The sequence below is a fragment of the Globicephala melas genome, chromosome 1 (assembly GCF_963455315.2).
Source record: "Globicephala melas chromosome 1, mGloMel1.2, whole genome shotgun sequence".
In the NCBI taxonomy this organism is placed as follows: domain Eukaryota; kingdom Metazoa; phylum Chordata; class Mammalia; order Artiodactyla; family Delphinidae; genus Globicephala; species Globicephala melas.
In genome coordinates, this window is record NC_083314.1 from 109,971,898 (window position 1) to 109,995,644 (window position 23,747).

The window sequence follows — 23,747 nt, forward strand, 5'->3', positions numbered from 1 at the left end:
CTTTACTATTATTGCCCTTTTGCTCTTCTACATAAATCTGAGAATGGGTTTGTAAAGTTCTATAAAAAAATGTTGAGATTCTGACTGGAGTTGCATTAAATCTACAGAGCAACTTGAGGAGCACTTGACATCACACCATAAGATGGGATATTCTACATTCACTTAGGTCTTTAATGTCTCCCAGTGAAGAATTAGAAGCAAAACAAAACCAGTCTTGCACATCTTTTGTTAAATTTATTTCTAGGTAACTTAGTTTTGTTGCTATGTAAAAGTTGTGTTTTAAAAATATTATGTATTCTAATTATTTCGTGATGGTCCACAGATAAGTCACTGACTTTTTTATCTTCATCTTATAACCAGAATCTTGGATAAACTATGATTGCTAGCAAATTTTAGTCTTTTGAGTTTTGTAGGTTGATAATCATATCATCTGCAAATAATAACCATTTTATATCCTCCTTTTAACCCTTATATTAAAGGAGTTCAATGTTGAAAAGAAGTAGTAATGACAGGCATCCTAGTTCTATTCCCCAATTTTAAAGAGAATGTTTCCTCGTATGGGATGATGCTATTGATTTTAGTTACTTGTGTTTTTTGTTTTACTATAGATACCACTTATCAGTTTAACCAGCTCTGTCCCACCCCATTAAAGCAAGAATGTGATCAGCTCTTTCTAAATCTATTACTTTTTCTCCTTTAATCCGTTACTATGGTAAATGACAATTATAGATTTTCTAATATTAAGCCATCCTTACATTACCAGGATAAGCCAAATTTGCTAATGGAAAAGTGTCTTTTGCATACATCACTGAATCTGAGTTGGTAATATTTTGTTTAGTATTTTTATATCCATATTCATGAGTGAAATTTGCTAGTAACTTACTCTTCTTGTATATTTTGTTATCTAGATTATACTGGCTTCATAGAATGAGCTAGAAAATATAACTTTTCCCCATTATCTCAAAAACTTTCTATGTGGTTAAAATAATTTCTTCCTTGAAATTTGGAAGGATTCACTTGTAAAGCAATCCAGACCCACTGTTTTCTTTGTGGAAAGACTTTTAACTTCTGCTTTTATTTTTTTAATTGTTATGAGATTATTCAGTCTTTTAATTTCTTTCTAGGTTAGTATTCTTATCGTTTTCAAAGATTAACTCCACTATTTTAAGTTCTCAAATTTATTTGTGTTATGCTGAAGTATTTTCTTTCAATTTTAATTAATTAATTTATTTTTGCTGTGTTGGGTCTTCGTTTCTGTGCGAGGGATTGCTCTAGTTGTGGCAAGCGGGGGCCACTCTTCATCGTGGTGCGCAGGCCTCTCACTATCGCGCCTCTCTTGCTGTGGAGCACAGGCTCCAGACATGCAGGCTCAGTAGTTGTGGTTCACGGGCCTAGCTGCTCCGCAGCATGTGGGATCCTCCCAGACCAGGGCTCGAACCCGCGTCCCCTGCATTAGCAGGCAGATTCTCAACCACTGCGCCACCAGGGAAGCCCTCGTTTCAATTTTAAAAAATCTTTCTCGCACTTGCATTTTCATTTATAATAGGTAGTATTTTTTATGCCTTCTCTCATTTCATCTTTTCAGAGCTGTGTCTACTTTGTTAGCATTTTAAAGGAACAAGATTTTGGCTTTTGTTTCTATTATATTGACTATTTTTACTATTTACTTTGGTTATTGGTGTTTTTTTTTCCCTATCTTTTTAAACTGAACAATTTGATCCATTTTTAACCTTCCTTTTTCTAATAAGTAGTTAGTTTATAAAGTTCCCTGGAAGAACCACTTTTGCTGCATCTCAAGTTTTGGTATGTAATGCAATGTTTTTACTATTACTCAGTTATAAGTATTTAATGATTACTATTATTTCATTTTCTCCATTATTGAAAGGGTAAATTTTTTTCTCAAATACTTTATATACACACACACATATATATACATATATGTAATTTTTTTGTTCTAAGCAGGTAGGAAATATAATTGGTATAACTATACTCTGTAATTTTCTGCCATTTGTTTTATGGCTCAATTTTTGTAAATGCTCCATATGTACTTGAAAAAAACTGTGGAATCCCTTAATTGTTGGAGGCAGAAATCTATGTACGTCCACTGGACCAAGTTTACTGTTTTCTTCTAACATTTTATATCTTTGTTGATTAGAAAGTCTGTTGTCCAATAATGAGTTGAATTCTTCCACCCTGATGGATATTTGCTAGTTTTTTAAAGTAGCTCTAAGAATTTTTGCTTTATGTATTTAGAGACTATTTTATTAGATACATATATGCTTGGAATTATTATATCTTTTTGGTGAATTGAATCTTTTATCATTGTGTAGAAACACTCTAAGTGACACATTTTTTTCAAGATGGGTCTAAAATCAGTTTTGTTTGATATTAAATAGAGCTACCATAGCTTTAGTTTGATTGGTTTTTGCATTATATGTATTTCCTCCTACTTTTACTTTTAACTTCTCTGCGTACATATGTTTTAGATTTATCTTTTTGTAAACATTATAAAATCAGATTTCCTTTTAAAAATCTATACCTTGGTTTTAACTAGTGAGTCTGCTCCATTTATATTGCTATACATTTAGAGTTCTACCATGTTACCTTTGGTTTGGAATTTATACACACTATATTCTTTCAGTGAATATCCTTGACATTTTATGATTGTACATTTAACTGATCAATACCTTGACACGCAGCTTACCCTTCCCTGACAAAGTGAGAGAGTGGCATGGACATATATACACTACCAAATGTAAACTAGATAGCTAGTGGGAAGCAGTCGCATAGCACAGGAAGATCAGCTCGGTGTTTTGTGACCGAGCTGGTTAAACTGATAAACTGATAGAGGGGTGGGATAGGGAGGGTGGGAGGGAGATGCAAGAGGGAGGAGATATGGGGATATATGTATATGTATAGCTGATTCACTTTGTTATACAGCACAAACTAACAGACCCTTGTAAAGCAATTATACTCCAATAAAGATGTTAAAACAAAAAAGACCTAGACACCCCAACAACACAATAGAATACTTTAGCTCTGATCTTCTCTATCTCAATTTTCTTACATCTGTTGTCCAGAATTTCTGTTGACTTAACATAGAAAAAAAAGGCTTCTATGTATGGATTTGGTTTATTTAGATTTACCTAAGTGTTTACCATTTTATTTGCTCACAAGCCTTTTTTGTATCTTTGATCATCTTGGGGGATCATTTTCTTTGTTCTTGAAGCACTTCCTTTAGAGTAGGACCTTGATCATAAACCCTCCTTTAAAAAATATTTTAACTGATTTCATTCTTAAAAAAAGTTTACGTCCTACACAATTTCAGGTTGACATTTTATTTTCCAGTGCTCTGAAGGCAATATTCCACTGCTTCTATTATTGCTATTGAAAAGTTAGCTGTTAGTCTTTCCTTTCTCCCTGGGTATTTTCAAAATGTTGTCTTTGTGGTCTGCAGTTTCACTACAATGATTCTATGCATAAATTTATATTTATTCTGTATGGAGAATATTGTACTTATTAAATATTTTTCTTCTCTGGGAAATTTGCAGCCATTATGTCTTTACATATTGCCTCTCTTCCATTTATTCCAATTGTGTCTCCCTTCCATCTTCCATATCTCTTAACTTTCCTTTGATATCTTCCATTTCCTTATCTCTTTATTTGATTTACTTGGGATTATTTTTCAGATGTATCTTTCAGTTCTCCAGTTCTTTTTTCACCTGTGTAATCTGCTGTAATGCTTCCACTGAGTTTCAAATTTGGTCATTTATATATTTTTTTTAATTTTTGGATTTAAAAAATGTTTGTTAATTCCTTTCAAATTTCATTTTACATATTTATCCTGGTAAATTTTAGGTATATAAACTTTTTTATATAGTTATTTTAAATTTTGTATATGAGAATTCTAATATTTGCAATCTTTTGGAGGGGCTGTCTATATTTACTATTTTTATTGGCTTCATTCAAGATAACTTGCTGTCTCTCATGTATTTGGTGATCTGTGATAGTGTATTACTTGATCTTAACCTGTTGAAATCCTATATATTTCCATCCAGGAAAGCTTTCATTGAGAAAGTATTTGATTCTACTAGTAGATGGAGAGTGATCTGCAAAGTAGAACTTGAGCTCCTCTAGAGAATTTTAGCACAGAACATATAAGTTCTACTGCAATTCCAAGGTGTGTTATCCTCATAAAGGTATTGCTATAGAAATCCATCCTTGGCAACTCCACTTCTGGGTGTCTGCATTTCCAAAGTCAGCTCCCTGCCATTTTGGCTCTTATCCTCTCCAACTTCCTACTTCTCTGGCCTAATCTGTGGACTCAAGCTTCCATCCCAACCTCTGAGTATTCTCACTTTTGTGCTTGGATATTCCCTAACTCTTAGGTGCTGAAGCCCTAGTGTGTGCAGATTCATGCTCAAGTTTGTTTGCTTACTTTGGGGTGAGGGGTTGCCAGAGACCACTCTTATCTTTAATGAGACCAGCAATGACTCAAATTATGTTTCGTACTGGATGTCTGAGAGTTTCTACTTAGTCAAGATACTAGAAGAAATTACACAAGATTTTTGACACTTAGAAGTTACTTTACAAACTTACCTCTATTTATATATGTATATATTTACATACATATATTTATAAACACATGTAGTTATATATGTATATACATATAAAGCTTATATCTCAGAGAAACACTAGATCTCAAAAGATAGCTAGAAGGTAAACAAGAATTCTATATTAAAAATATGATCCGGCATTTGTTCTTTTGGGTTTCTCATACTCACCCTCAGTTGCTTTGGGAAGATCAGCAGCACCTGTAAAAATTTTGTTAGATTTGAATCTATAATGCAGCTTTCACCTAGTCAACATACAATGGTGATTACATTATGACCTTAATCTGTGTCACAGAGATAGCAGGGTTCTTTTTACATTTCTGAAATATTCCATTTGTAATTTTTGAATAAGATGACTATAAAATAGCTAGTATTCTGTTTTCATTTACCTATTTTCTGAAAGGTCAGATTCTAAAATTAAATAAGTTATTCTCAAACAAGAGAAAAGTACATATAGTACTAGTGCTTGCATTTTAGCATTAATGTTTACCATTCTTCATTTATGAAGACTTTGGTGCCTTTTTTTATCACCTTTCTATCCTTAGTGTCTAGCACACAGAAGACGTCCCATAAGTAACCACTGAATGAAAGATGCTACTAAACTTACAGGAACAGAATGCAAAATTTCCCCACTGTTACCAGTGAAGTAGACAATTTGGTTTGACTCTTAATGATTTTACCCTTCCCTAGGACAAAAAGTACCTGCAAGAAGGCTAACTAAAGTTAACTAGTCTTTGAGATCTTGAATCTAGGAAAGCTAATACATATTCTGACCAATAGGAAGTTTCCAAAAGGAAATAATACTTAAAAACAAAGTTACAAATTACAATCTAATAAACTTTAATTTGTGCATTTGTGGTAATTTATGACTGCAAAACACTTTTTCTTAAAATGACATAAAGGCACATTTAATTTGAATGCATAGTGTACCATTCTAAAATATCTTAATTTCCTTACAAAGTGCTTGAGCAGTCACTTACACATACAGTAATAACAAAATATATTTACATTCTATAGAGTTTAAAAATTTTTAATCTGACTAAAATATATATATTTTTGAAACTACAGAAAAAAATTAGTGCTTTCTTCAGCTTAATTAGTGAATATACCCTGCCCTCTAATTTTTTTAGTGATTGACTTCAATTAAAAAAAAAATTCTGTACACTGTGTAGTTACAAAATGCTATGTCAGTTTTTAATGCTAAACGCCTATTTTAGACATTGCTTTCTATGCATATTTGAGAACCAGAAAAGGTGAGCAGACTGTACCTCAAAAGTATTTAGTGTTTTTTTTAATGTTGTGTTAACACTGTTTACATTAAAACCAGACAATTAAGCTAAGATCCTCTACTGTCCTTCACCAAGGAAGTTAACTGGCATTTTAAAAGAATTTTAAACAACATATTGCTGCTCCCTCTTCCTGTAAGATTTTCCCCCAAAGGATCATGGGTAATAATCAATTTGTAAGGAAACAGGAATTATCTCTGAACAATTTAACTGTTCTCAGAGTATAGCAAAAACATGCCAACATCCTGGCAAGGCTGAAATATTCATAAATGTTTTAAGCTTAATTCTCTATAAATCAATGTGCTTTCATTTTTCTCATAGGATTTAAACTTGAACAACTTTTGAGACATGAGATCATAGTGATTAAATGGTTAACTCAGTATGGTTAGTTAACAACTTGCTATTCCTGAGGTATGATGGCCCTAACATGCTAAGCACAGAATCAAAGATGTTATTACTGAACTAGGGAAAAACAATAAAGTCAGACTAGGAGGGAAAACAATTAAAACAAAACAAAAAAACCCAAAACTCCAGGCAAGTAGAAAAGTCATGGCTTGCAGAAAGACTTCCCTATCCTTATAAGAGCATTAAAAAGCCACAAATGGATCCTCTGAAGAGTTGTAAAAAAGTATTTGATCAAATTATTTTTGAGACTTTTGAGGTACAGCTTTAGTGTTATAATAATTTTTATAAAATATAGACTGTTTTATCAAAAATATTTATACATTCTGTTATAAAATATTGCTTTTGCCCTCAGTAACTGCCAATATAAAATCTGGATCCAGTGGCCTAAAATGTACAAATGCACTTAACGTAAATGCTGGAGTCTGAGGTGTCTGCTTGGCCACTGTACAAAAGTGATGAAGTGGTGAAATTAAATAATAAACCTACAACATAGAATACATTACAACTTGCACATATACATGTTCACAGCATGTATACAATGATAATCCCTATGTTTTAACAAAGATATAGTTCCCTTCTACAGTAGACACAAGAACAAGATGAACTAGGTTGATAAATGTACAATATCAAAAAAAGGAGTAATCAGTTCACTGGTTTGGGAAAAAGGTATGACTGAACATACTGAGTATCTAGACTTTGGGAATGCATACAGGTAACAGTATCTTGGTTCAGGCTGATAGTAAGTCCTCATTCTTAAAATTTTAAGTAAATGTAGATGTTTAGTTGTTCCTGTTTGTTTCAGCATAGTTGGTTTAATAAACATAATTGTTTGGCAAGTAGCTCTGTTGGAAAGCTATGAGGCTCTGTTACACGGTTGGTAAAGATAAGGCAATAAAAATTTTCTCCTAATAAATATAGAAAATTTATAATACATCAACTCATTCTTTTAAAGAAAAAAAGCCCCAAAATGTGCACAAACTAATTTTTTTGATATTACAGTAATTTCTTTACAAAAATAAGAGCATTTGCCTTATTCAAACAGAATCATACTATGTGTGAATAGTAATAGCATCCCAAGCCCTTTTTTCCTCTTTTTGTAAAATACAGCTAAGGAAAGTTAACTGATTAATTTTCCTTCCATTTAAGACAGGAGTACAGCAAAGCTAGGGACTGTAGAAGAGTGGTTTTTTTTGTTTCTTCCTTTTTTTAAAAAATAAGACTATTGATCCAAAAGTATTCATTTCTGATAGATTTTCATGGCCGATGTTCATTCAGCTTAAACTCCATGAAACTGTTTCCAGTGTTCAGATTTACGTTGAAAATACACTGAGAAGCCACTTTTCAAGAAGGTATTAGAATAGTATTTTTAAACACATCTTCATATGTTTAAAAAAAACTCAGAAGCTTTTGTTGGCACAGAGAGCAAATGAAGGGTTGCTATTTTTAGGAGGTCTTCTTATGAGTCAGTCTGCTTGGTTTCACATTGTGTAGCAACTTAACACCAATCAGCAATGTAGTCAAAATCTCTGAACATTTCTTGCTCCTCTTCTGAAAGTATCCTTGGTTCTCGAGGTGGAGTCAGAATAGGTGCTTCTGAGGTAAATTCATCATCAAAATTACTAACATCTTCCCGCCCTCTAATTGTAGGTACAAACGGCGGCTTTACTTTTTTGTCCATCAGAGCACTCCAATCAATTAGCTGGATTACAAAATATAAAATGACCAGTTTAGTTTCCTACTCCTAATTGCTACAGTTTCATAAAAAATTTTAAACTTTCATACTTACTCGGAAAAATGGGTGCTTTTTTACATCCTCTGCATCTTTTTCACCAGCTCCAAGGCGCCGCTCAGGATTTCTTCTTAATAACTAACACAATATAAAGGAAGAAAGTTAATATAAGACCAGGGACTCATTGACAAGGACTCTCATAACTTGCAAAGCTTTAGATGTTTCTTTTGGTATGTTTTTGTCTAAACCATGCAACATCTATACCTGAAAAACAACTTCTAAAATTCTACTGGGAAATGTTCTTTAAAAAATTTCAGTAGTTTTATAAATCATTAATTCTTACCCTTCTCATTATTGAAATGGCTTCTGTAGATAAGAACCTTGGATACCTTACTTCATCATTTACAATACTGTCAAAAACCTCCTCTTCATCATCACCAGGAAAGGGAGACTAGAAGAAATATCCTTGAGTCAGTCAAAATGAGTTTCAATACAGTAAAATCATCTATTCAAAGTTCCGAAGTACAATCAAGAACCAGATAGTGAGGAAAATAAGAAAAAGGAAAAACAAAAAAACAGACCCACCAAAACATCAAATAAGGACTACAAGAAATCACAATAGACACACAATAGATAGGTAACTACTAACCAGAGGATACACCATATACTCTTATTGAAATCTTCTTGTGGAAAGACAGAAGGAAATGGGTAAGGCAAATACAGTAATACATGTTACTACAGAGGGAAGCACAGACTTTGTAGAAATACATCAGACATGGATGTGGTTTGAATTTCACAGTCAACAGCAAATTAATGGTGGCAAAACACAATTAGAGACTGCAGGCATAATGACTGCACTTAGAAGTAACTGCCGGGACTTCCCTGGTGGTACAGTGGTTAAGAATCATCTGCCATTGCAGAGGACACAGGTTTGAGCCCGGGTTCAAGCCCCGGTCTGGGAAGATCCCACATGCCATGGAGCAACTAAGCCCATGCGCCACAACTATTCAGCCTATGCTCTAGAGCCCATGTGTCACAACTACTGAGCCTGCGCCCTAGAGCCCACGCTCCACAGCAAGAGAAGTGACCGCGGTGAGAAGCCCACGTACTGCAACGAAGAACAGCCCCCGCTCATCGCAACTAGGGAAAGCCTGCATGCAGCAACAAAGACCCAACGCAGCCAAAAATCAATAAGTAAATAAATAAAATAAACCTATTAAAAAAAAAAGTTCAAGTATGTCAGAGCTTACAGAAACAACTAGTATGAGTACTTCTGGCACTCACAGAAAATAAAGACCACTGTGGATTAGGGATAAAATATATCTTTCCATCTTTATGCTTTTCTAAATAGAGGTGAAAAATTCAGATCTGAACCCATGGTCTTAAGAAAAGAAATAAATTTGGGTATATTAAATACCCTATCCTGCAGGCAGCAAACCACAATGGTTTACAGACAGGTTAAAATCCCAGCTCTACCATATGAGAGCTGTGTGACTTTAAGCAAGCTATTAACTTCTTTGTGTCTCTATTTATGCATGTGGAGATAAACATAAGACTACTATTGAGCTTATTAAAGTTTGCTGAAAAATGAAATGAGCTAATACTTATAAAGCACATAGAATAGTGCCTAGCACACAGTAAACGTTTTAATTTGCTATTTCTTTTCCTCCTTTTCCAAGTTTCCACTCCAATTTGACATATCAAAAGGTACTGTCATTGGATGAACTAAATTCATTTATTTACTTGTTTGGTATAAGTGCCACTAAATGACAATCACAGGGCAAAACTTCAGAAATGTCTGACATTCAATAATTTAGTCATTCATCATTCAGCTACTAGTTTTTTCATGCCTAGAATGTTCAAGGTTGGTCATTGGCATCAGGGAAACGGCAGAACAATGAACCAATGCAAGGTAATTTTTCTTGCATCTCAAGATCATCAAACCCATCTAAGTAATTTTCAATTACTTGTCTAAATATTTACTCTTTTTTAATTCCACCCTAATTTATCATTTCCAAAAATTTATAACAAAATAGATTAGTCTCTTCTTACTGCTTTATTAATTAGATATAATTCACTGTTTTCTAAGTGTAACAATTTCTGTATACAACTAAGTTACCCCCAGAAATTTATTTTAAGTTAATCTAAAGAAAATAGTAGGAAAAAAAATGTTAATCTTTTCAATTCTACTGTATCGCTTTTGAAGGTAACATTTATTTTTGACTAATATATAGCTGACCTTTCTTTACAGGTACAGAGTACATTCCTTTTATCAGTCTTCTTGCTTTCTATTTCTTATGAAACAATCAGTTATGTGTGATTGTGTTTAAAAATGTAACCAGAGCAACACTGAAATATAAGAAACTATTTTTGAAGCATTGGTAAACATTCCACAGATAATATAAAAATCTAAAAAAGATGGTGAAGGTAATATAGGATCATAGGCAATTACTAATATATATATAAATATTTATTAAGCTTAAGTTCTACTTACGCAGGAAACATATTAAGTGGTTTTATAAGTGACATGCTTTGTTCTTTCAATCACGTTTCCCTTTTACCTATTTTATACTGCTTACCTCACCAACGAGCATTTCATATATAAGTACGCCAAGGCCCCACCAATCTACAGCCCTTGTATAGGATGTTTCTGTTAATACTTCTGGGGCAAGAAATTCAGGAGTGCCACAAAATGTGCTTGTCCTATCTCCAAACCCCATTCCTGAAAAAGGTAAAATTCAAATATTTGTTAGCAAAGAAAAAAATCTGGCAAAAAAATTAGAAGATATCCTTAGGAAGCAAAATTAAAGGTGTACATTTGTGCATGGTAATCAAACTCAAAATACATTAAAGACTTTAGCTAACTCGTTTTCTAAATATGTTTCTCAAAATTTAGTAATAAATTAGTCAAATATACATTCTACATATTGAAGAAAATGTCTCATTGTATTCTAAACTGCTAAAAGCACATTATACACATCATCTTATGAAAGCTGACTTGTTAGTTGGGATAGGAGGAGAGGAGCCTCAGGTAACTTATCTGCAGAGGTGACACCTGAGTTGAGTGAAGGATGAGCAGACATTAGTCAGCAAATAGAGCTGAGATGAGTGATAGTGGTGGAGAGACAAAGACTGTAAGCAGTTTATTGTTGTTGCAACAGAAAGTACTAGGCAGACAGCTACAAGAGATTTGGCTGGAGAAGGAGGCAGGCAGATCAGGAAGGGCAATGTATATCACATCTTTGCCACTGAAGGTTTTCAGTAGCGGCGTACCATGGTCAGATTTGTATTTATATGTGCCCCTTTTGCATTTTAGCAATTACATGGCAGACTGATTTGAGGGAGAAAAAGAACAGAGACAGAAAAGTTAAAAGGCTATTAAAGTAGTCTTTTCAAAACAAGATGATGGTTGGCAGAGGTAGAGGGAAGATGAAAAACTTAAGAAATATTAAGGCGGTAGATGTCAGCACAATTTGGTGATTAACAGGATGTAGAAAGTAGTGAAGAGGAGAGAGTCCAGGATAATTCCACATTTTCAAATTGGGAGATTGAGAGGATTGTGGCACCATCAACTTCAAACGAGACTGAGGAAAAGAAACTTGCTTGTGCAGCGTTTGAGGTACCTGCTGACCAAGTAAAACTGTCTAGTAGATAGTTGGCTATATATGTCAGGAAAGGAAATAATAAATTTGGAAATCATTAGAATATAGTTGCTAGTTAAAAACTACCTGAGAAAAGCAATGGGCTAAGGCCAGACTCTAGAGGAACAAAAGCATTTAAGTCAATAGTGTCCAAAAAAAGAAAAAAAACTTTCATTAGATTCAATAATTAGGAGGTCAGTTGGTAACTGATGGACACAGATTTATAAAGTTCATTCATTAATTCATCCAATTACTTATTAATTAAGCATTCACTGAATACTTAAGCTGTGCCAAGCACTATACTATATACTATGGAAAGAAAGCTGAATAAGAAACAGGAAGCTATCAGAGTAGAGGGGGAGACAGACAATGTTTGCTACAATACAGTGTATTAAGTGTACCTATTTACATACTTATCTCTAATTCTCATAATACTCCTAAACAAGAAGGATTATATTTATTTTATAGCTAAGGAAACAGACTCAATGAGGTTAAAAGTAACTTGTCCAAAGACACAGGGCAAATAAGTGGCAGCGCCAGGATTCAAACTTAGGACTGTGTGGTGCCTAAGCCCATGCTCTTTATATTTTCTTATGCTACCTCTTGATTCAAATTTCCCCAGTTTACATATTTATTTACATATGTTTGTGTGTGGACTCACACACGTATAGGTACATAAAAGATTCTTGAGGCATATGCATATATTTTTCCTATTTTAAATGTTAAAAGTTTTAAGAAGCAGGAGAGAAGTTTTTAGGCACGCATAATTTACTCTGCACAATCTCAGCAAAGCAAAAAATTTGGTGCTTAACCAATGCTTTCTTAGAGTAGAGAGAATTATTAATCATACAAAGAGAATCTTATTTTTATACTATGATTTCTGAAAACCTAACCTTATTCATATTCACAGAATAAATTCTTAATAATATGATAATTAGGTTATATGAACAACCTGTAAGTCTCAATAAAGAATAAGTTAAAGTTTAATTTTTAATAAATTAAAAAATACATTTTGCTCTCCACAGACAAATTTGAAAACTTCCAAAGTACAAAGGAATAGTAATCTATTAGAAAAGGCACTTTAAAATACCCAATTACCTTCTTTGCAAAGACCAAAATCAGCAATTTTCACAAAGCCCTCTGTATCTAGCAATAAGTTATCCAATTTCAAATCTCTGTTCAGGATAAAAAAAAATGCAAAATGAAAAAAAAATCAATAAAATCAGTAGATAATATAATAAAAATATCATTTTAATAGGAGCCGTACTTTCTCTTTACTAAAAATGAATTTTTTCAAGTTATGGTTTGAGATTTAAATACTATATTACAAATGTTCATTTTCTTCCTTTTGGCAAGTTTATTACTTTACAAAAAATAATTTCTGAATATTTTCCCCGTTATGCAGAAAAGGAAGAATGTATCTAAAAGAGAAATGTTTGATCTATTTAAATATATATTTTAAAGCTCAGAAGGAGTTCATGGATCTTTAACTCAAGTTTAATTAATTAATTAATTCTTTAATTAATTAATGGCCATGTCACGCAGCTTGTGGGGATCTCAGTTCCCCTACAAGGGACTGAACCTGGGTCACGGCAGTGAAAGAGCCAAATCCAAAGCACAAGACCATCAGGGAGCTCTCGGACTTGGACTAACTTTGAAGTTTGCCTACACGCCATCCATAAGAATGAATTATCAAACAAACAGTATAAGTAAGGTATAAGGGAGCAGGTTTAACCTTCTAAGAGAATAATTCAAAATAAAGAGGAAGCTATTAAGTCATATTAAATGATTACAAATTAAGTTGAAAATATTTTATTCTTTAAGTTAAATAGGGCCATTAGGAAACTGTTATCTTGGAAACATTGTTAGATGTTTGAATAAACTGATGTTTACAGTCTTTTAATTCTTACTGGCCTTCCCATAATGTGTCTGATCTAGAGCAATGTTGTTCAAAGTGTTAACCATAGACTAATTGCTGGGCTATGAACTATTTCGAACTAGTCTGCAATTTGGTAAGGAGTTTGTGCCAGTACATAAATCAGATATGTCACCAAGTACACTGTCTAGTTGACAGCAAGGCTTAATGAAGGAAGCAAGGTGATGTTTTATAATCTGGCACAAGTGGATCAGTTGAATATAAAGTATTCACCAGGATGAATATTGTTGGTAAATTGTGTTATCATAGGTCAACTTATAATTTGACTATTCTAATTAGGTAATGGGCAGAGGACCAGTAACAAAGAAATTTATCATTAATTATTGTGTTAACCGTGTCTTTCAAAATTGGAGTTTAACTTTTTTAGTGATCAGTTATCATACAAAAGAGAAAATTAAGAAGCTGGTTAAACAAAATATCCTTCTTAATTATCTTTAATTCTACTTCATATCAAAATAAGCAATTAGAAAATATCAAAACTTTACTTACCTATAAACAATTTTGTGTTCATGTAAATACTGCAACCCAAGAACTACACATGCAGCATAAAATCTGTTTTAAGAATTAAATCAAAAGAAGTTTAATAAATTCCACTACTCATGAATCCCAGTTTATACTTTTATGCTTCAAAGCAGAACTCTGTAGTTAACTAATTTCACAAGTATTTATTTAGTCCTTACTATGTGCCAGAAATATAAGTAAGATATGTGCTAAATATTAGGGGTGAAATTTAAAAATAAGAAAAATGCAGTCTCTAAAATGGAAGCCATTAACTTTGCCTGGTGGAGTCATTGAAGCCCTTGGGGTAGACATTTGATCTGGTTCTTCGAAGAAAGTACAATATGCCATCATAAAGGCAGGACGGTATGAAAGGTAGAACTTTTGTATGGGAAATATAGGGTATGCTCCTAAGAGGGAAAGGAATAGGCGTGTAAAAGGCATAACCTGTTTGACAACCATAATGAGTTTGTTGTGGCTGAAGTAAAGGATGAGGAAGAAGTAGCGGGAGATGCAGCTGAAAAGATAGCCTGAGATCAAGAAGGACCTTGAATGTCATATTATGAACACAGGCATACCTTGTTTTACTGTGTTTTTACTTTATTGTGCTTCACAGACAACTGTGTTTTCTTACAAATTGAAGGTTTATGGCAACCCTGAATGGAGTAACATTATGGGCTCCATTTTTCCAACAGCATTTGCTCACTTCAGGTCTCTGTGTCACATTTTGGTAATTCTCTCAATATTTCAAGTTTTTCATCATTATTATTTTTGTTATGGTGATCTGTGATTTCTGACATTATTATTGCAAAAAGATTACGACTTGCTGAAGGATGAGATGATTGTTAGCATTTTTTAACAATAAAGTATTTTTTAATTAAGGTATGTATATTGGTTTTTTTAGACATAATGCTATCGAACACTTAATTGACTACAGTATAGTGTAAATGTAACTTTTTTTTTTTTAATTAATTAATTTATTTATTTACGGCTGTGTTGGGTCTTCGTTTCTGTGCATGGGCTTTCTCTAGTTGTGGCAAGCAGGGGCCACTCTTCATCATGGTGCGCAGGCCTCTCACTGTCGCGGCCTCTGTTTTTGCGGAGCACAGGCTTCCAGATGCGCAGGCTCAGTTAATTGTGGCTCACGGGCCCAGTTGCTCCGCAGCATGTGGGATCTTCCCAGACCAGGGCTCGAACCCATGTCCCCTGAACTGGCAGGTGGATTCTGAACCACTACGCCACCAAGGAAGCCCTGTAAATGTAACTTTTATATGCACCAGGAAACCAGAAAATTCATGACTCATTTTATTATATTTGTTTTATTATGATGTTTGTTTCAGTATGGAACTGAACCTGCAATATCTATGAGGTATGCCTGTACTGAAAATTCTTCTCTTAGTGATAGCAAATCAAACAATTTTAATCAGGGCAGAATAATCAGATTTATGTTAGAGAACTTTCTTGATAGTAGTATGAAGTGGAGTGGAAGTAGGTAGATATCCAGAGGGAAAAGGAACAGATAAGGCTAAAATGATAGTACAGATGAAAGATCATGAGTACCTCTAATGTAGTGGCAACAAAGAGAATAAGAGATGGATTCAAGAGAAACTTTAAAACGAGCATGATAGGACTTGGTGTCTCATTAGCTATAAAGGATGAGGGAAAGGGAAAAGATGAAGATAACTCTCAAGGTTTCCTTTTTATTGTAATGAATAGGTGGAGAAATACAGAAGTAGCCAAAGTTTTGTGGGGAAAGTGAGTTTGCCTTTACACATATTGACCTCAAATTGCCTTGGGACAGGTGAAGAGGTCTAGAAATTGGATAAACAGGTTTAGATCTTAGAAAAACTTCAACCCAGCTAGAATATTAACTCTTGAGGGATCGGACCATGTTTGTCTTTTTCAGTGTTTAGCCTAAATGCTTAGCAAAATGCTTGATACACAATAGCCTTACTGAATAAGGAGGTAGGTAATAACTAAATGAATGAATTAAAAAATGCAGATCTGTCTTCAGTGTAGAATACCCTATAAGGAGACACTTCGGAGAATCAGTTCTTAATTTTACAAGTAACACATGGATATTTCCTCTATAAAATACACATAATACCCCTACCCTAAAGCACAATTTTTCATTCATCCATCTCCATTTCACCCTGATGCCACTACTATCCATAAAGGTAACTACTTTTGTTAGTTTGGTGAATGTCCTTCAAATTTTAGAATGCATTTACGTGTACATGTAGATATGTTTTGTGTTTCTTTATTTTTACAAAAATGGAACCATAATTTGGAGATTTTTTAAATGCAACTATTTATAAATATTTGATTATACATTAGATCTTATGTAATTATTTATCATAAGTTTAAAAGATTTAGCTTAAGTCCATTAAAACAAATGTGATTCTAAAATTGCTTAAGGTAGTTTTTTTTAAGCAAACTTATTTTGGTGGCAAAACAATACTGTAACAATCATAAAAATACCTGATTTCTCTTTTGCTCCATTATTTGTAAACAGATTGTCCTAATGATACTTAATAAATAACTGGGTATACTGGGTATCATCAAATCAAACCTTTAAGATAAATATTTTACAGAAGCAGAAAATGAAGCTCTCAGAAAGAGTAACTAATTTATCTAAAGCGACATAGCCAGAACACAGCAAAGCTAGGACTCAAATTAATTTCGATTCCTTCGTCTCAAGCAATAAGAATACAATGTTTGCCTAGCATATGTGAGTCACCCTTCTAGGTGTTCCACTAGTACATAGAATACACATAGTCCTTGTTGCTCCCCTTTAGTGAGGGGAGACAGACAATAAAAATGTAAAAAATAAATAAGGTGATTTCAGGTATAAAGTGCTATGAAGAATATAAAATATAAAATAGAATAGAGTGTGGCCTGATTTAGACGTTAGTGATACAGTGGTATTTTAATTAAAGTAATGAGGAAAAGACCTCCAAAGGAATGACATTTGAGGTGAGATCTGAATGATTAGAGGGAGGTACTTTAGATATGAAGTATTGCAATAAAGCGTTTTATTCTTGTATTTCACTGGGCTTAATTGTTTCATTGGTACTATATAATTTGTACTCTCAGCAAAAATAAAAAGTTTGTTAAGGCAGAATAGGATTTTATATTTTTTAAAGAAAAGGCATAACAAAACAAATTCCCAAGGCAGTTAGCACAAGGCTAGTAGTAGTAGTCTAGATGCCCTGCTTTTAATTTTTAAATATTAATTTTTAAATATGCAGGGAATTAATTATTAGTAGCCTTCTATTATTTTGTGGCTTTTGCCTCCTTTTCTGAAAGCTTCACTGTCCATCAGAACTAATGCCCTAGTACTACTATCTGCTGTATTATACTTCTGATGGTTATGAGAATCAAACAAAGGAATGAAAGTAAAAATGTTACACAAATGTCAGCTGTCAGAATACAGACAAGTGATAAAAATTCAATAAAGTTTTACTACTGGTTTATGATTTTTATGATTTGGGTTATGTTTTGGAGGTAGAATTTGGATGTTGCATGTAAGGAAAAAAGAGAATCAAGAATGACTCCTGTGTTTTGGCTTGAACAACTGGTAGATGGTATTGCCATTTAATAACAGAGAAGCCTAGAAGAGTAACAGGCTGGGGAGTGGTGGGTGAGGTGGGGGAAAATGGGAAATATCAGGCGTTCATTCTGAGATGTTAAACAAGAAATACTTATTAGCCATATAAAGGGAAGAGTCAAGTTGGCTGCTGAATGTTATTGGAATTGGAAGTTTAGGTAAGAGGTAAGGGCTGGAGATATACATTTGGTAAACACCTGCATATACAGTGTAGCTATTAAGAGCATTTTCCTAGGTTCAAATCCTAGCTCCAACACTTAAGAGCTTCAAAACTGGGATAACAACAGGGGAAGAATATATATAATTATGTTTAATCACAAATGTTTGCTATTATTTATTCTTTTGCATCTGAATAAGTAAAACCTTCATATAATATCAAATTCAAAAACTACAAAAAGGGGTTTAGTGATAAATTAAAATATTTAACACAGTACCTGACATCCTGTAAGCATTCAGTGAAATATATATTTTAAACAGTATACCCAGTTATTTATTAAGTATCATATCTGGATTCCATGCCTTTCATTGGAGGCGATACGCATACCAATTTCTTTTATATTCTTTAGAGGTATTGTAAGCACATGCAAGCAAACACTTAAGACATACTCTTTTAAATTACCCTTTAAAATGCAAATACAAATATGTCATACAAATATATAATACAAACTCTTCTACATTTTCTTTTTTCACTTAACAGTGTACTTTGAGTATAGTTAATATTTAAAGCCATGGTGCTAGATGGCATTCTCTAGGGAGAAAATATACTGGAAAAAAAGAAATTTTACTAAAATAAACCTAAATTGTATATCTAAATTATCAATTGTGATTTAGGGTAATCCATGAAATTTTCAACATGAACAACAGAGAAAAATAGATACATTTATTTATGGCAAAAAGGTAAGTAAGGAGTTCTATTATTTCTTCATCTATTTTCCATATGAGGGAAAAAAATAAATCTAAAATTCAGAGAGCTTTTTTCCTTCCCAGAAAGAAATCAGTCATGAAGAAACTCAGAGAAATGCTAAATACTCACACAGCTCTTGGTTCAGAAAAGACATCAGTATGAATGTGCATCATTAGGTCCCCACCGGCAGCATATTCCATTACAAAGCAAACATGCTCTTTGGTTTGGAAACATGCAAAAAGGTTCACCAAAAAGGGATGCCTTACACTATTCACAGTTTCAAAAATTCTTTTTTCACACATCAGGCTGTAAGAGAAAACATTTAAAAATCACTGGTATTTTTTTTTAAAGTTCTAGTTGGAAATAACATTCTTTAAAAATTACTAAACTCTAAAATGAGCAAAGTTCTTAACCATTATAACTTTAAAACCATAAAACGTGTCCTAGTTTTGCTACAAATGCTTTGAAAAATTTGGGCTACTTGATACATATAACTTTAATAGAAATATATTAATGAAAACTAAATATGATTAGCATGACATAAGTTCACATTGATAGTATCAGAGTAGCACACATATGGCTAGTGGTAACAGTTAATAAAAAAGGCTTAATTAGGAGTGAATTGTGAAAAATTTTCAGGAATTGGTCAAAGGATTTAGCAACCTAAAGCATAATTTTAAAATACAAATTTTCTGCTCAAGGCAATTTCAAGGACAGCATATATTTATAATTCACAAGCTATGGTATCCAAATATTCTATCATATAATATATGAAGCTGAGAGGTAAAGATACACTGCATAAAATTTTAATTTAGAAGGCTAACTGGAAAATAAAGAGGTTACATGGAGAATTCTATAACATACTTCAAGGAAGCTCCTGGAGAATGATACAATTTATCTATAAAATCTATAGCTATCACAGGTTTCCCTGTAAGAACTCTTACAAGCTGCTTAAAAGAACAGTGGTCAAACTTACTGACTCTGAAACAATTTTGACTAAATAGCAAAAAATACCATTCTTCTTCCCCCTGAAAATATTTAGTAAATCAACCTGACTTAAAACTCAAAGCAGACATGTACACACTGCTGTATTTAAAATGGATAACCAACAAGGATCTACTGTATAGCACAAGCAACTCTGTTCAGTACTATGTAAAAACGTAAATGGGAAAACAATATGAGAAAGAATAGATACATGTGTATGTATAACTGGGGAAAAACAAAAAAAAAGAAAACAAAATCTAAACAACAACAACAAAAAACACCTCAAAGCAGAAGAAAACCAGGTCAAATATTATTCAAATACAACTTGGAATTAACACTTTAAACACCTGATCAAAATAAATATACCTACAGACGTATTTTATTACCAATTAAATTATGTTTACGTTTCTAATACAAAATAGGCATTTTTGTTTGTTTTTGAGACTGGAATCAAAAATTGACATTAACGTTTGTTGAAAAGCATTAATAATGCTTTCATTTTTAAAATTAAAGAACTCCTTAGATGTGTGTGTGTGTGTGTGTGTGTGCGTGTATTTGGTTATTGATTTCAAAATACCAAACCAAAATTCTAATGTTAGAAGGAGGTAGACCCATTCTCCTTTCTTTTGGATCTCTTCAGAGTTAATTTTAAAAAGTTTAATTTAAAGATTAAAGCATTTGTTTGGGTATCCAGATTATACTGCTATGAACATTTAAGAGTATACCTGTTGTGTAGAAGGAACATGGAATTTTTATTGCTCTGTTAATATAGTCATATTCTGAATTATGAACTAAAACACCTGTTCAGTTTTAAATACTGACAGTAAATGCAGCTATTATGAAATAGTGTTTAAACTCCATTTAATATGGTCACATTCTAGATGAACTCTTACCCTCTTATTTCACACAATCTGTTTACAACTTTACATATACTCAAAACAGAAAGCCCCACTGTAATTGTTTCTAAAGTGTTGGGCTTATGTCTCCATACATTTGCAAGGTTTCTAAATGTTACTACAAATTAAGTCACTATTAGAAATAAATTCACAGAAGATTAGGAAGAACAGTTAACAGCTTTGACTATCACCATTTAAATTTATTGGAAAACAATGTCTAATTGGGCAAGATCTGTAAGACAGATTCTAAAACAATTGATTTACTATGTCAATCTAAATTTTGGCTAATGAGGATAAAATATTCGGATGAAATAAGACAAACTGGCAAGATATTTTGGGCTCAACTAGATGGCAAACGTGGCCTCTTCACTGTGTATGGTTTATGGGTGAATTACTAATCCACTATGGGTGAATTACTAATTCTCAGCTGGATAGGTATAAGGTTAGACCTGTGTTGAACATGTAAATGGTCTAAAGGATTAACCAGAATTCCTCTTAAAATGGTTTTAATGCCATTCATAGAATTGTTTGATGAGGACTGACAATATTGATGAGGGCTGGATAGATGTTTTAGGACTATTAGGTAAAGGAGGAAGGATCTTTATAGACCCCAACAGGAACAATAATTTTAATTTTAAGCATTATACAGCACACCAGAAAGCTGCTCCGTAAGTCTTTAACTTTTCCCAATCTAATCTAAATTGTATATTCTCCTTAAAAGTCCATGAAACAATCCAACCTTATTCAAAACTTCAAACTTCATTCTGTCCAGAACATTTTCCTCTATCTTGTCATTTCTCTCCTCTCCATGTTCCCAAATATCTTCCATCTGCCAAAGATCAGCACAAATCCAATCTTCTTTACAAGGCCTTACCTAAATCCACCAGCACACCTTCATTTGATGTTCCCCCTGTTATGAGCTGCGATTATCTATATTGTTCAGCTTAAACTCAAACATATCTAATCTGTTTTATTTATATAACTAATGTATTTATGTTTTATCTCCCTAAGTGACTAGTTCCATTCTAACATTTTTTGGTGTACTTCCTTCAGTACCTTATTAGACATGATAGAAACTTAAAAACTATATAAATAGTTATTTTGGTCAGTGGAAAATTACAACATTAATAAGGCTAATCTTAGGATTAAATCATATATACATATATATGATATATATAGAAAATCTGGCTAGCTGTGTTTTTGTTCTGCAACTACAAAAATATACTTCCAAGTCTATCCTGTTGTTTTGAAATGTGAACTGGTAAGACAAGGAAGCTGAGTGAGGCATAACAGTAACACACATTTAACATTCCTACTCAGGAGTGGGGGAAGATGGCACTCAGAAAGAAGTTCTACTAATGGTAGGTGGAAAACGTGATCTTTGTACATGAATTACATTACTTTGAAGTTAGTGCATAATTTGTGTTCCTTAATAAAGACGTAGATTTGTGGTTACCAGAGATGGGGTGAGGGGAGGGGAAATTGGATGAAGGCAGTCAAAAGGTACAAACTTCTAGTTATAAGATAAATAAGTACTAGAGATATAATGTACAATATGATGAAGTTAACATTGCTGTATGTTATATATGAAAGTTGTTAAAAGAGTAAATCTTAAGAGTTCTCATCACAAGGAAAATTTTTTTTTCTATTTCTTTAATTTTGTATCTCTATGATGTTCACTTATTTTGACAATCATTTCATGATGTATGTAAGTCAAATCATTATGCTATACACCTTAAACTTATACAGTACTGCATGTCAATTATATCTCAATAAAACTAGAAGAAAAAAAACCAAACCAAATAACAACAAAAAACAAGTTGATTTGGAATTTTCTATAAGTAAAATAATAAAATTCACACTAGAAAGAGAAAATTTAGAAAGGAAAACTGTCGTTAAGAAACATCAAGTATTTCAGAAACATCTATAGGAAAAAAACCCCCACTGATATGCAATAACATTGAATTCTATGGATCTATTAAAAGGATGAGATAGAAAGTGGATATAAAAGATTTCTGCTTAGTTGTTTACTATTCAGACTTGCAAGTTATATAACTTTTAAAAACATGCTGGTCTGTTTTCTTATTTCCTAAATTAATTTTTTTTCTTGTCTTCCTCTAATTGCTCTCTTTTCTGCTGCCTTCCTCAAAGTCCTCTAAGAGTGAGTTTTATTTCTCACTCTGAATTTTACATTTCTCTGTTTTTCTGGTTCTACTGGAGATTATTTTACTTCTATGTTACTGAATATATGGATTTATAACTGAAGTTAGATAAAGATTACTCATCAACTTTTCACTAAGGCTGGATTAAATTTAAGTAGGGGTAATGTCCCAGGTTCTGGCTAAAGCTTCATCCTCTAATCCAGACATTCTTCTTTAATAGTAATATTAATATTATTCTATCTATATTTAATTAGGAAGTTTTTTCCTACAGAGACGTGGCTCAAAGTAGTAACAATGTAGCAGAAAGTTATATAAACCACCAAGTAATTACCACTTTCCCATTATTAACTGGGTAGTACCAGTCTCCTATTATTTTAGGATATAAATGAATTTACCATATATGAATCTGGAATAAAGCAAACATTCTTCCAGAAAAGAAAAACACTTGACCTTACTATTATTGTAATTAAAACAAACTGACAGTGTAATTAAAGGTTTGCTTTAACTACTTATGTAACAGAAATATACAGTTGTTAGCATATACTCTAGTGTTCAGAATATTTCAAAAATATTATGCAAAATCTCTCTAAGTAGTTTTAGATCAGGGAGGAGTTTATTTTGATATAATTGAGAAGTATGAGAAATGGATAAAAAACAAATAGGCAAATCCAAAAGGAAAAGATTTTTTTTATATAAAGAAACCTGCATCTTTTAAGATCTATCCTAATTCTAAGAACTTCCCATATCATGGAAAAAATATTAAAAATAGCAATTTGATATATCTATATGGCACTTAATATAATTCGGTAAGGCAAGTATTACCAAAAAATATATTTTAAAAATATGTGGGTTAACTGAGGCTCAAAGATGTTCAGTGAATTGCCCTGGGATCAAATCATTAATTAAGAAGGAACAATCAGAACTAGAGAAGTCTTCTCACTGATAATCACAGGCTGTTCTCATTATACAGGGCTGTCTTCTATTAATATCAACTGGTGCTTCCTTAACTGGTGGTTTAAGAAAAATACTGCTGCTTCTAAATATCAAATGAAAGCCTCATTCTGTAATAAATATGCCATTTTA

At 32.8% G+C, this 23,747-nt stretch overlaps 1 protein-coding gene across 3 annotated transcripts in view; it reads right to left on the minus strand.

Annotated features, from left to right (window-relative positions):
* Positions 1 to 4,692: 4,692 nt before the first annotated feature.
* Positions 4,693 to 23,747, minus strand: part of PKN2 (protein kinase N2) — a 132,051-nt gene continuing 112,996 nt past the window's right edge. For all 3 annotated transcript variants that reach the window (XM_030866140.3, XM_060303182.2, XM_030866137.3), the window contains 7 exons: positions 18,752 to 18,928; positions 14,100 to 14,162; positions 12,773 to 12,849; positions 10,613 to 10,755; positions 8,377 to 8,484; positions 8,091 to 8,171; positions 4,693 to 8,003 (listed from right to left, as the gene is read on the minus strand). In XM_030866140.3, coding sequence (XP_030722000.1) covers positions 7,800 to 8,003; positions 8,091 to 8,171; positions 8,377 to 8,484; positions 10,613 to 10,755; positions 12,773 to 12,849; positions 14,100 to 14,162; positions 18,752 to 18,928 — 853 coding nt within the window. In that variant the 3' untranslated portion in view covers positions 4,693 to 7,799. The remainder of the gene's footprint in view (positions 8,004 to 8,090; positions 8,172 to 8,376; positions 8,485 to 10,612; positions 10,756 to 12,772; positions 12,850 to 14,099; positions 14,163 to 18,751; positions 18,929 to 23,747) is intronic.